The 12,195-nt window shown below is 44.3% G+C and overlaps 1 protein-coding gene across 9 annotated transcripts in view; it reads right to left on the reverse strand.

The window, feature by feature from the left end:
- CEP135 (centrosomal protein 135) overlaps nt 1-12,195 on the reverse strand; it is an 82,351-nt gene that overhangs the window by 36,205 nt on the left and 33,951 nt on the right. For all 9 annotated transcript variants that reach the window (XR_005599445.1, XM_039541657.1, XM_039541659.1 and 6 more), the window contains 2 exons: nt 11,853-11,996; nt 9,749-9,892 (listed from right to left, as the gene is read on the reverse strand). Coding sequence is in view for 8 of the 9 variants with exons in the window: in XM_039541657.1 (XP_039397591.1) it covers nt 9,749-9,892; nt 11,853-11,996 (288 nt within the window). In the remaining variant the exon portion in view is untranslated. The remainder of the gene's footprint in view (nt 1-9,748; nt 9,893-11,852; nt 11,997-12,195) is intronic.

Here is a 12,195-nt window from a genome sequence, read left to right on the forward strand (position 1 = left end):
GACTCAGCCATGCCTTTCCAGCCACTACCAGTAGTGCTGCAACTGCACTGCTGTTATCAAGCTAGTGTGAATATATGTACACAAGCAGGGGAAATCACACCCCTACTTTGTAGGGTAAACATAACCTATGAATATAAAGGGGTGGAGGTGAGGGGAGATCTAGCTCCCTCATGCCAGCTGATGCAGTGCATCACCGTGGTATCATCTGTGAGTACATGAATCATCAGGTACTCAATTAGGGGTAGGAAAGCCACACTAGCATAACAGTCCTGAGTTCCAGAATGTTTAAGAGGAGGGTGATCTCAAGAGACTACCATCTCTCCTGTACCTTCTATAGATATATGTGGTCTCCTGTTGAGAAGGGATTATGTTCACTTGCACTAGTATACAATATATATGTTATGTTATTATATGATAACTGATGCTAAGTGAAATTGTATGATGGTGTATGTTGTTGGATGAAGACCAACATAAAATATGGTGCTGGGTGTATAGCGGCATAGACTTTTGGATGGAAATACCACCTGGTCTGTTTGTTTGGAACTTTGGGAGTTTTGAATTTGAAGGTATGTTGGTTAGCTCCTGAGAAGATGGGGAACAGGATCATAGAGGGAGTCAGAGAACTATATTGTGATCAGGAAGGGAAGCACTATTGGGTTCTCATAAAATTAGGCTTTCCTTCTGAAAGTCAGAAGTAGAAGGGATACTGAAAGCGGTTGCTTTTTATGATACACCTCTACCTCGATATAATGCTGTCCTTGGGAGCCAAAAATATCTTACCGCGTTATAGGTGAAACCGCATTATATCAAACTTGCTTTGATCCACCGGAGTGTGCAGCCCCCCAGAGCACTGCTTTACCGCGTTATATCCGAATTCGTGTTATATTGGGTCACGTTATATCGGGGTAGAGGTGTATGTTTACTCTAGTTAAATAAAAGTATACTGATTTTTCAAACTCAGAAGTCCCAGGTATAGTAAATCAGTGGGTGTCTGAAGAGATCTACAGGGTCCTTGAAACAGAGTTAGGCAAAGCAGCCAGAATTGCCCAATATTTACAGGCAAGGGTTTGGAGAGGAAATTTAGAGGGATTACTAGTAATCCAGAAACACCGGTTTTGAACCAGGCCTGTGCCCAAGAAGGGGCAGGTTGTGACAATTTCCCACCCTAGAATAGAGGCATTCAAGACAAGAGTCTTTGTTGGTGGTTTTTGTGAAAAGGACTTTTTGCTGCATACCTGGGTTGGATCAGTCTGTCAGTTTAAAGAAGAAAGACTTCCAGAAAGACTACAAACATTTAACCCTTCCTGTGTCTGTTTGGCAGATATGCAAATCTCATTCACCCTCAGATAAAGTCTGGCATGCTGGATGACGTACATGCACGCTGACATGTGCCTCAGTAATTTGAGGCAGGAACTCACTCCTGAGTGCTGGGATGGGACCAGAGTTGATTGATGAGGTCTATCGTAGTCTGAAACCTCTTTTGAAGGAAGTATGTTCATGCTGACTTTTAATTTAACAGTGCCCTATAAACTCTGGGTTGAGGTCAGAGTCCATTTTTACCTGTTGACTCTGAGCCTCAGGGTGGAGTATCTTTTGAAGTGAATCTGTCATGTGCTGAAGGGGACTTCCCTCGCACCAGCCAGTCATCCAGGTAGGGAAAAACCTGGATTCCTGGTGATCTAAAATGTGTGGCCACCACAGCTAGGACCTGGGTAAATACTTGTGGTGCTGTGGAGAGGCTGAAAGGTAGAACTCTGTATTGATAATGTTAGGTTCCTACCAGGAGCCACTGATACTTCCTGTGAGCTGGATGCATAGAAATGTGGAAATAGGTATCTTGGAGGGTCAAGAACCATAAACCAGACCATGCAGCTCAGAGACGGAGCAACGAATGAAGGCACTGAAGATCGAGGATGAGTCTCCACCCTCTGTCCTCTTTGGGAATAGGAAGTAAGTGGAAACAGAATCCCTTGCCCCTTAACTCCTGAGGCACCTCCTCCACTGTTCCCACTTCTACCATGGAGTCTTATCTCTTGCTTCAGTAGATTCTCATGAGAAGGGTCCCTGAAGAGAGAGAGGGAGAAAGGTGTTTTTTGATGATTTTAGAGACACACTGGTCTGAGGTTATCCCTGACCAAGCCTCCCAGAAAAGGACAGGTGAGTGTCAAAGAAGAGACGAAAAAAGAAGGGTCCATAGATGGTCTGGCACAACTCTTGCCCTGTATATCAAAACCGATGTTTTCTTGAAGCCCTGGATTGTGGAACAATTGAGGAGGAGGCAGGAGGTCATCCGCCACAGAAATGCTGTATCTTGCTCAGGGGCTACAAGGATCACTACTGCAAGTAATAGTGGGGCTCTTGCCTCTGCCTGTATTGCTGTAGCTACTGCCTGGGAAACTTCCTCTTAGGGGGCAGAACTTATAGGCCCAGGAATCTCACTGAATGTTTTGACTATTAAGGTATATAGGGTGTTGTCCATGATGTTGTTGAGCTCACTGCCCCCATAGAGGAGGTCCTCAATAGTAACCTGGACTACATGTGGAATTCCTGATGCCTGTAACTAAAAAGACCTCATAGCTACAGCAGTGGCTGTTTATCTGAGAGCTGTATCAACTGTGTCAGCATGCTGTCAGGGCTGGAAGCTACCATAAGACCTTTTATTTTATCCAGGTGATCTATGAAGAGCTTGTCCATAAAATTACAGAGAGTTTGTCCGATAGCATGAAGCCATATTTGGAAAGTTGCACCTGGTAATTCACTATTTTCACTTGGAGGCTTGTGAAGAGTAAGCTTTCTTCCCAAAGACGTCAGACCTTTGCCTGCTCTTGCTTGTCTCATGGACTGCCTGAACTACAACAATACCTGGAAAGGATGTTGGTAAAAGTACTTAAATTCCTTTTCATGGACCTAATACCTCCACTGTCTGCCCCCTTTGATGTACTCATAATAGGTTCTGGTGTGTGCCAGATGAACTTTGCTGGCTTTGGCATGGTGAGTTGTTCCAACAAGAAGGGTTGTATGATATCCAGCAATTTGTGCTGCTTCTCCTGGATGACTGCCAGGGAGATGTTCAATGTCTCTGCCACATGACAGAGAAAGTACTAAAAGACCTTCAGCTCTTCTACCAAGGCAGATGACACAGGGCTGACCACTTCATCTGGCAAGGAGGATGAAATGGCTAGGATGGAGTATTTCAAGCAAGTGCTTGTACCACTGTATTCCTCCTTTCCCTATACCGATTGGGGTTGAGCTGAAACAGATGGGAGTTGTTTCTTTGGTATGGGGGAATCTGGTTCTGAAAGCCGAAGTTTGAGCCAATTTTTTTGAGTATGGATTTACTCTTCAAGGGATCACTATGCCATGGTTGGCATGAGTAGTGTGAAGAACACACAGGTGATACCCTACGTGACCCAGATGACCTTCCAGTTACCCTGATAGATCCTGTCAGTGCTTCTTCTCCAACTCTCAGTGCACCAGCCAATGAGGTGATGCTCCAGTGAAGGGTGGTGCTCCTCAGCTGAAGGGTGAGGGATCACTGTACACTGCTCCCCCATCTGCCCAACCCCTATGCATCCAGACCCCTTCAAACCCAGACCCTCCCCCACCAAGCCTCACCCCCCCCACACCCAGAATCCCACGACGAGCCCCATTCCCCCTGCACTTGGACCATCCCAACGAGCCCCCCGCATCTGGATCCCCACCCCACTGAGCCCCACTCCCCCAGCATCTGGACCCCGCACTGAGCCCCCCACAACCAGACTCCTCTTCCGAGCTCTATCCCCCACTACATCCAGAGCTCTCAACCCCTGCTAAGCCCCAACCACCTTCACCTGGACCCTCTAAAGAGTCCCATTACCATTGCACCCAGAACCCTCCAACAAGCCCCTGTGCATCCAGATCCCCCACTGAGCTGCCCGCATCCAGATTGCCCTCTCAACCCATACCTGCATCCTCTTAGGTTAAGCCCCTCCACACTTGAATCCTGTCTTGATGAGCCTGCCTGCCCACACCTGGTGCATCTGGCAATGAGGGGCAGGGCCCTGGGGTGTTTCTGGGGCAGGCCCAATCCTTGCACTGTGTCAGAGCTGGGTGCATCAGCATGCCAGGAGTATCAACATGTACCATGCCTGCAGCAGCGCTTACCCTGCTCCTGCTTCCAGACTTTGGTCCAACCTGGTTCCAGGCCCTGCTTCTTCCCAGTTCCTATCCTGCTCCAGCCTTGTTTCTGAATCTGCTCCTGTTCCCCTCCAGCTTCTGACTTCGAGCCTCTGCTTCACTTCTGGCTTACGCATCTAGTTCACCCTCCAGCTCTGGCATTTAGCTTCTGTCTCTCTGATACTGATTCTTGGCTCCACCTCCAGCTCTGCCATTCGGCTTCTGTCCTTCTGACCTTCAGCTTGTGCCTGAACTCTGCTCCCCTGGACCAAACTCTAACTGATAGGCTGGACTCTCATTTCAACCATTAGTCCTGACTGCCCAGACCCCAATCAGCTACAGTTTGAACAGCCCAATACATAAGTGAGGCCCTCCTCACTGACATAGACCCCACTAGTCCAATTTTTCGCTGATGGAATTGGTGGATGGGCCGTACAGACCTTGCAAGCACAAATGTTCACCCTGCAGGTGTAGAAAACAGCCCTACAAGCCCAGGTTTCACCCTGGCTCCAGCCTCTCAAGAGCCAAAGGTCCCACTTCCGGACAAATTTAATGATGACTGTGGTTTGAGATTTCCTAAATAATGGCAGCTCGTCTTCTTGCTACGCCCCAATGCGCCTCACAGACCAGGCCTGAGTAGGTCTCAACATTACTCAGAAAGCCTTGGCCTGTAGCTCCCACGCCGTTGGAATAGTCCAGCCCCCTTCTGGGCTAGGTGAATCAGATCATTCAGGCCGTGATGGTTATCTTCAGTGACTTCCACTGCACCTGAACCGCTGAAACTTTACCAGCTATTTACAGTAGAAGCAGATGCCTCCAACTTTGCACTGTGACAGTCCTCTCCCAAATGGCAGCCTCTGATGGTCCGCTTCACCCTTTAGCCTTTTACTTGCGCATGCTCACACCAGTGCTGCAAAACAATGACATCCTTGATAAAGAGCTACTGGCCATCAAAGCAGCATTCAAGGAATTACAGCATCTCCTGGAAAATATCAGGTTCTCAATCCAAGTCCTCTCTGACCACAAGAACCTAGAATTCCTGAAGAAGGCTTGGCACCTAAAACAGTGACCGGCCCACTGGTCTCTCTTCTGTATTTGGTTTGACTTCTTGGTGGCCTAGAAGAAAGGTGCATTATCCCAGAAGGGGGAGTACTGTGTACTTGACCAGGAGGCTCCATCCATGATCCTCAAACTGTCAAATTTTATTTTGAGTACCACTGTCCATAACCTGCTACCCTCCATGCGTTCCCTGCTGCCTAATGATCCCTTCGCAATTCAGATCCACAAAGCCCTAGACAATGCTACCACCTAGGCTGCTTTTCTGTATCTTAAGGGGCACATCTACATACCCAATGGTTCACCCAGGCTGCAGGTTCTACAAATCAGTCACGATCCTCTTCTGGCAGGTCACTTTGGTCAATTCAAGACCCAAGCCCTCAGTGCCAAGGAGTTTCTGGTGGCTGGCCCTGCACACTTAAACAGCAACTTATATCTGGTCCTGTAACTTCTGTGCTCAGACCAAAATCCCACGTGAAACTGCTCTTCAGCCCTTTTCCATTCCACCCCAGTCTTCGGCCATCGTGTTGCCTGACTTCATCATGAACCACCCGCCCTCCCAAGGATTCTAGTGGTTATTCATCTCCTGACAAAGATGGCACATTTTATACTGTGTCACAGCCACCCCACTGCCCACAAAATAGTCCATCTGTTTGAAGACAATAACTTTCACCTTCATGGGTTGCCCTCAAGCATAATATCCATCCGGTTTATTGCCTGCTTTTGCTAGGAATTTATGTGCCTCCTGACCATCGAACCTCATCACTCAACTGTTTACTACCTTAGTACCAACAGTCAGGCAGAGAGAGTCAATCAAGTCCTAGAGCAGTACCTAGGCTGCTTCTGAAATTACCACCAGGATGACTGGTTGGCATTCGTTCCCCATGCTGAATTCACCTACAACTCCACACACACTGTAACTCAGAAGACCTCCACTTCATGAATTATGGGTTCCACCTTTGGCAGCACCCTGAAATCCCCTTGCCTTACCAGTACCAACCATTGCTGAGCTTGCCGTGTACATTAACCAAGTACATCAAGAATTCAGGCACCAGTTAAAAGAGGCTAAGACAGTGTACAAGCACCATGCCATTAGCCAACCAATACCATCAGCCAACCCCAATCTCATGGAAGAGAATAGGGTTTGATTGTCTGCCCAAAACCGGCAATCCACCCGTCTATCCATGAAGCTGGACCACAAGTACTTGTGGCCATTTAAGATCACAGAACAACTTAACCCAGTAACCTTTTGATTACAGCTGCCAGAATCCCTTCAAATCCTCCCTATGTTCCACAATGCCCTCTTGAAATCTTTATCAAGAATTTCTGCCTGCACTACACGCCTCCTCCTCCTTTAATAATTGTGAAGGGCCAACAGAAACATGTGGACCAGCAGATTCTGGACCCTCATCGAGTCTGGGGAAGACTCCAATAGGATCTAATTGACTAGGAGGGATAAGTCCTGGAGGAGCAGACATAGGAACCCGTGGAACATGTCCAGACCCCAGACCTCCTGTGTGCCTTCCTGCCTAATCCAAAAAACACAGCCCCAGGGTTCCTGGGAAGTGATCCTGAAAGAAGGGGGTGCTGGTGCTGTCAGGGGCCAGACCAACTACTGGCCTGCTCCCTGACTAACTTCACTGCTAGGCAACCAATGTGCCCAGCTGCACTGCCTTGGAACTGACAGAATAGCCAGAGCACCTGACTGGCTGCTGGTTTAGCTACCCTGCTCATAAATCTGGCACCCACAGCAGATCTGCAGTTCCTCAACATATACTATGCCCACAGCTGCCCTTGTCCTGCTCCAGCCTGCTTCCAGGCCCTACTCCAGACTTGTTTCTGAATCTGCTCCACCTACTACCCACTCTGGTTCCAGCCTTCCTTCCCTCCAACTTCTGACGTCAATCCTCAGCTACGACTCTGGCATTCAACTTCTGTCTCTCCAGTACCAATCCTTGGCTCCACCTCTAGCCTACCCACCGGCTCTAGGATTTGGCTTCTGTCCCTCTGTTACTGACCCTTGGATCATTCCTGGCCTGTGCCCCCACTGGACTCAGCTCTAACTGGTAGGATAAACTCTTGTTTTAATCACTAGGCCTGACCTCCTACAGCCCCATCAGATACACCTGTCATTAGACCCTGGTGCAGATTCAAATATATGGATCCACATCTGACCTGCAGGAATCAACTTGTATCCGACTCACACTCCATCTTTTATCTATATTTGCAGCCACACTGCACCTGCAGCAGCAAGCTATGTCACGGTGCCTCTCAGGAAGAGCCTGTATACTATATAAGAAAGCTACATGGCTTAACAAATATGCACACTATTATTATTATTATTTTAAACATCAATCTTACTATACAACAGGCATCAGAACAAATAATATTTTATTTTATTATTTTTAATGTAAATGTCTAAAGTCAATAATGCTCAAAATAACAAACAACTATAAAATTAAAAAAAAGAAGTCTGCTGCCTATTTAGCTTGTGATTTATAAAGTCATCACACTTAGAGCTCAGCAATCCCAATTTCTTTGCACCAACCACTGTTCTCTCCATGGAATCATGTAAAGAGAATACTATCTGAGGGCTACAGTGCTTAATTATTGCCTGGGCTTGGCAGGTTATTCTCCTAAGGGGGCTGTGTGTGTGTGTGAGGGGGGGGCGAGTGAGGTGCAACAACAGGCACTCCATGACTCCAGGTCGGGGGGGTAAAGGTGCTCTCCAGCTGCCCAACCAATGCCTTATTTCAGCCCTGGCACCTATTGGCTTGGCAGATCATCCTCCGCACCCCCCTAGGAGCTGTGGGCAGGGAGAGAGGAGCAACAACAGCAGGCACTCTGTGACTCAGGTCAATTTTCCCACGTGGGTGCAGAAGGGGGGTGCAGGGGTTAGGGGCGCAGAAGAGGGCGTTCTCCAGTTGCCCAGCCAGTGATTTATTTGTGTCATAACAGTCAGTTGGAGAGGGAGGCAACTGCTTCTGCAAGGTAAGTCAGGAAGCCAGACAGACTTACTTTGCAGAAGCAGCTGCCTCCCTCTCCAACTGACCTGATACAGCAATGAAGTTGGGAGAAGTTTCCTACATTGCTTGACTACTTAAACTACAGATAGGAGCACGGGGGATTTTCCTACCTGTCTTGATCTATCCACCTCCCCTGTCTCTATATACAGGGAGAGAGGGAATATAGGCTCTGGAAGGTGGGGAAGCAGCCTCATAGGCTATGAGCTACAGACAGCTACTTCCCCGCCTTTGAGATCCTGTATTTAGGGTCCTGTGTGGATACAAAAATCCACATCAATTTGCAAACATAGTCCACAGAAATAAAGCAGATATCTGCATATTTGCGGGGCTCTACCTGTCATTGCTCTTTATCTGAGATAAATGAAAAGCCAAGAGGCAAAGAAAACCTAGCAAAAAGTTTAACTACCAAAAATTGAAAACTTTGAAGACTAACTGGTTTCTTGCTAAGCAAGGAACAAGGATGCCATAGGATTCTGTCTTGCAGCAACAGGTGACAAGAAAGAACCACATGTTGCAGCCGTACCGTCCTTTGTCTCTTCCGGGGTAGGAAGCAGGAGGGCACGCAAAGCACAGGCAAACTTCCCAGACACTGCCATTTTAAAGAATCTGATCTTGCACATATGGCATGCACCAAGATTGGAATCTATATGAACAATAACTCAAAAAAAAAAATCTTAGCTCTAAGTATAATATCAAGTTAGAAAAGTTTCCATATAGAAGTGAAATCCTGCTTCTATTTAAGTCAATGGTAAAATTCTTATTGGCGTCAATGGGGCCAAGATTTCAGTTTTGATGTTCATAGTGACAGGTTGCAAGGCAAAACACAGAAAGAACAGCATATTGAAGTAAACAAAACAATATAATGAACTAAAGCTTTAAAACGTTCACAGTGAATCTAAACATTAGACACTAAATGATTAAATTAGCTCTAATGTCTAGCCACAAGCAAGCAAATAAAATACCAGAGAGGATATACGTTATTTACATATTTGTGGAGCAGTTTTTAATATCTAGTATTTACAGAGCCCCTTCTGCAACACTGCTTTTATAGCTGTATTTCCAAGTCCAGTGCTTAAAAATGACTTGAGGCTTAACAAAGAAAACAAAAATGCCCCTAACATTACTGAGCATAGGTTTAATGCTTTTTTTTGCACCAATAAAATGAAACATGCAAGAGTAATTGCAACATTATATCCATATATTTATTGCACAGATACATACTGGTACTACGCATAGTTTTTCCTGACAAATGCATTCTTTGATGTATAAGGTGATCGTTTTACAAGTGCAATGTTTTAAAATTTTGAATGTCCAGAAAGCTCATTAATCCTGCACAAACTATACAAGTGGTCCAGTGGTGGTGTTCAGTGGAGAAGAAAACTGAAGCTGTAGGCTCTGAGTTATAATTATGACTGCATAAATAAGCAACACATTAGAAGTTCCTCTCAGAATTCACAAGAGTAGATATTCACAGATTAACATAAAAGGCATTTATATTAACACATGCTCACCTTTAGTTTCTCCCTTAGACTTTCTTTTTCTGCCATCATTCTTCTGAAGTCAGCTAATGCAATGTCTCTTTCCTCTTCCACGTGACTTTGAGAAACTAAAGTATGCGTTGCCTCTCTCCTTAACCTATTTAATTCATCCTGAGACTTTAAAAGAGTACTGCTTAGTAGTATTCATACATTCAAAATAGTACATGTTAAGAAATAGTATATGTTAAGAAAAATGACACTGATTTTTAGCATTCTGATTACACTAGATATACTATATTTCTTTCTAGTTGTTTTCTAGACATCCAGAAAGTGCTCCTTAAGTCGTACAAAGGCAAAGAATTCTTGATTTTCCCAAAATACACAATGCTTTTTCTCTTCCTTACTTCTTCCTTATGTCCAAACCCCCTTCTGTTCTCATTCATTACTTCCTCCTCCTTCCTCTCCAGCTTCTATCCTCCCCTACCTTGCTCATGAATTCTACCTCTCCCTTATCTTCCTAACCTTTCTATTTCCAAATTCCAAGTACAGTATGTAATCTTAATTAATTACTTTTCAGAAGGAAAATAGTTGTGAATTAAAAGTTGCAATATACTATATGTAACTGTAGAAACATCATAGTGTTCTAAAATATACGTCGCTTGAAAAATTTCCTAAGTCATCACATATTTGAGGGCATAAGATTCTAAAGTTAGCATTCTTTTGAGGATGCTAACCCATAGAGTACCATAGCATAAATATGAGTCAACAGTGTAACACTGTTGCAAAAAAAGCGAACATCATTCTGGGATGTATTAGCAGAAGCGTTGTAAGCAAGACACGAGAAGAAATTCTTCCGCTCTACTCCACGCTGATTAGGCCTCAACTGGATTTGTGTGCCCAGTTCTGGGTGCCACATTTCAGGAAAGATATGGGCAAATTGGAGAAAGTCCAGAGAAATGCAACAAAAATGATTAAAGGTCTAGAAAACATAACTGATGAGGGAAGATTGAAAGAATTGGGTTTGTTTGGAGAAGAGGAGACTGAGAGAGGACATGAAAACAGTTTTTAAGTACATAAAAGGTTGTTACAAGGAGGAGGGAGAAGAATTGTTCTTCTTAACCTCCGAGGATAAGACAAGAAACAATGGGCTTAAATTGCAGCAAGGGAGGTTTAGGTTGGACATTAGGTAGAACTTCCTAATTGTCAGGGTGGTTAAGCACTGGAATAAATTGCCTAGGGAGGTTGTGGAATCTCCATCATTGGAGATTTTTAAGAGCAGGTTAGACAAACACCTGTCAGGAATGCTCTAGATAATACTTAGTCCTGCCATGAGTGCAGGGGACTGGACTAGATGACCTCTTGGGGTCCCTTCCAGTCCTACGATTCTATAAAACAGGTAACGCTGTAAAACTGGATTTAAAATATTAGGTGACTTAAGGTTTGTCTACACTGCCCTGCAGTTTGGACTATAAAGAGTGTGAACAGCAGTGTGCACTAAAAATGCTATGTTCTAATTCCCTCATGTGGACTCTGCTGGCACGAACTAAAAGGTTCTTAATTCATGTTAACGTAGTCCTGTTTGAGAACTACGACATTAACGAGATTAGGAACCTTTTAGTTTGCTCCCGCGATGCCTACACAGGGCAGTTACAGCGCAGCACTTTGGTGTGCACTGCTGTTCGCACTCCACAGAGACGTATAGACATAGTCTTACATAGTTTACATATTAACTAGTGACACTAATAAGGCAGATTACAATTTTAACTCCTATCTACCTAATTTAAGATTTTCTACAACACTCATCACTGTAGTATCTAAGGAATTAAATCTGCACAACAAATATCCTAACTGAATTCAGGAAGACATAGTAGTCACTACTAGAATTTTTTTGAAGTTAAGATACCAATTTATTACAAAGCAATAAAATCAGGAATTACCTAATTAACAAATAATTCTAAATTTGCAATCCTATTACAATAGTTACAGATTGTTATATCTTGGTTGGTCTATGCTCCCAGGATCCACTATGCTGAGTCCCAAGTCCCTCAATCCCTTTTTTTTTTAAATTAATAAACAGTACTACAAAGTGTTAGTCAATTAATTTAATGGCAACTAGATCACACCCTTAATTTCTTACCTGTTCATAAAGGACATTTAATTTGTCTCTTTCTGCAGTCAGTAATTTGACATTGGATTGAATTTCTATCATGTGTTTTTCAAATCTATCCAACATAGATTGTAGTTCATCTCTTTCCCTCGTGATCAACCTCACATCTTCACTCTGCAAAGTAAATCAAAAAATACTAAATATATATTTAACATATAACATTATTAGTAACATCTGTAAAATATATATTTCTAGGCAAAAGTCAGCAAAATGGAGCCCCAATCCTGATTCAGTTTCTATGCTTTACTGTAAATACCAAACAAGGAACAGTTTTTCCAAAACCTGACAAAACATGTAGGGTATGTCTATACAG

This window comes from Mauremys reevesii, linkage group 5, assembly GCF_016161935.1.
Source record: "Mauremys reevesii isolate NIE-2019 linkage group 5, ASM1616193v1, whole genome shotgun sequence".
NCBI lineage: Eukaryota > Metazoa > Chordata > Testudines > Geoemydidae > Mauremys > Mauremys reevesii.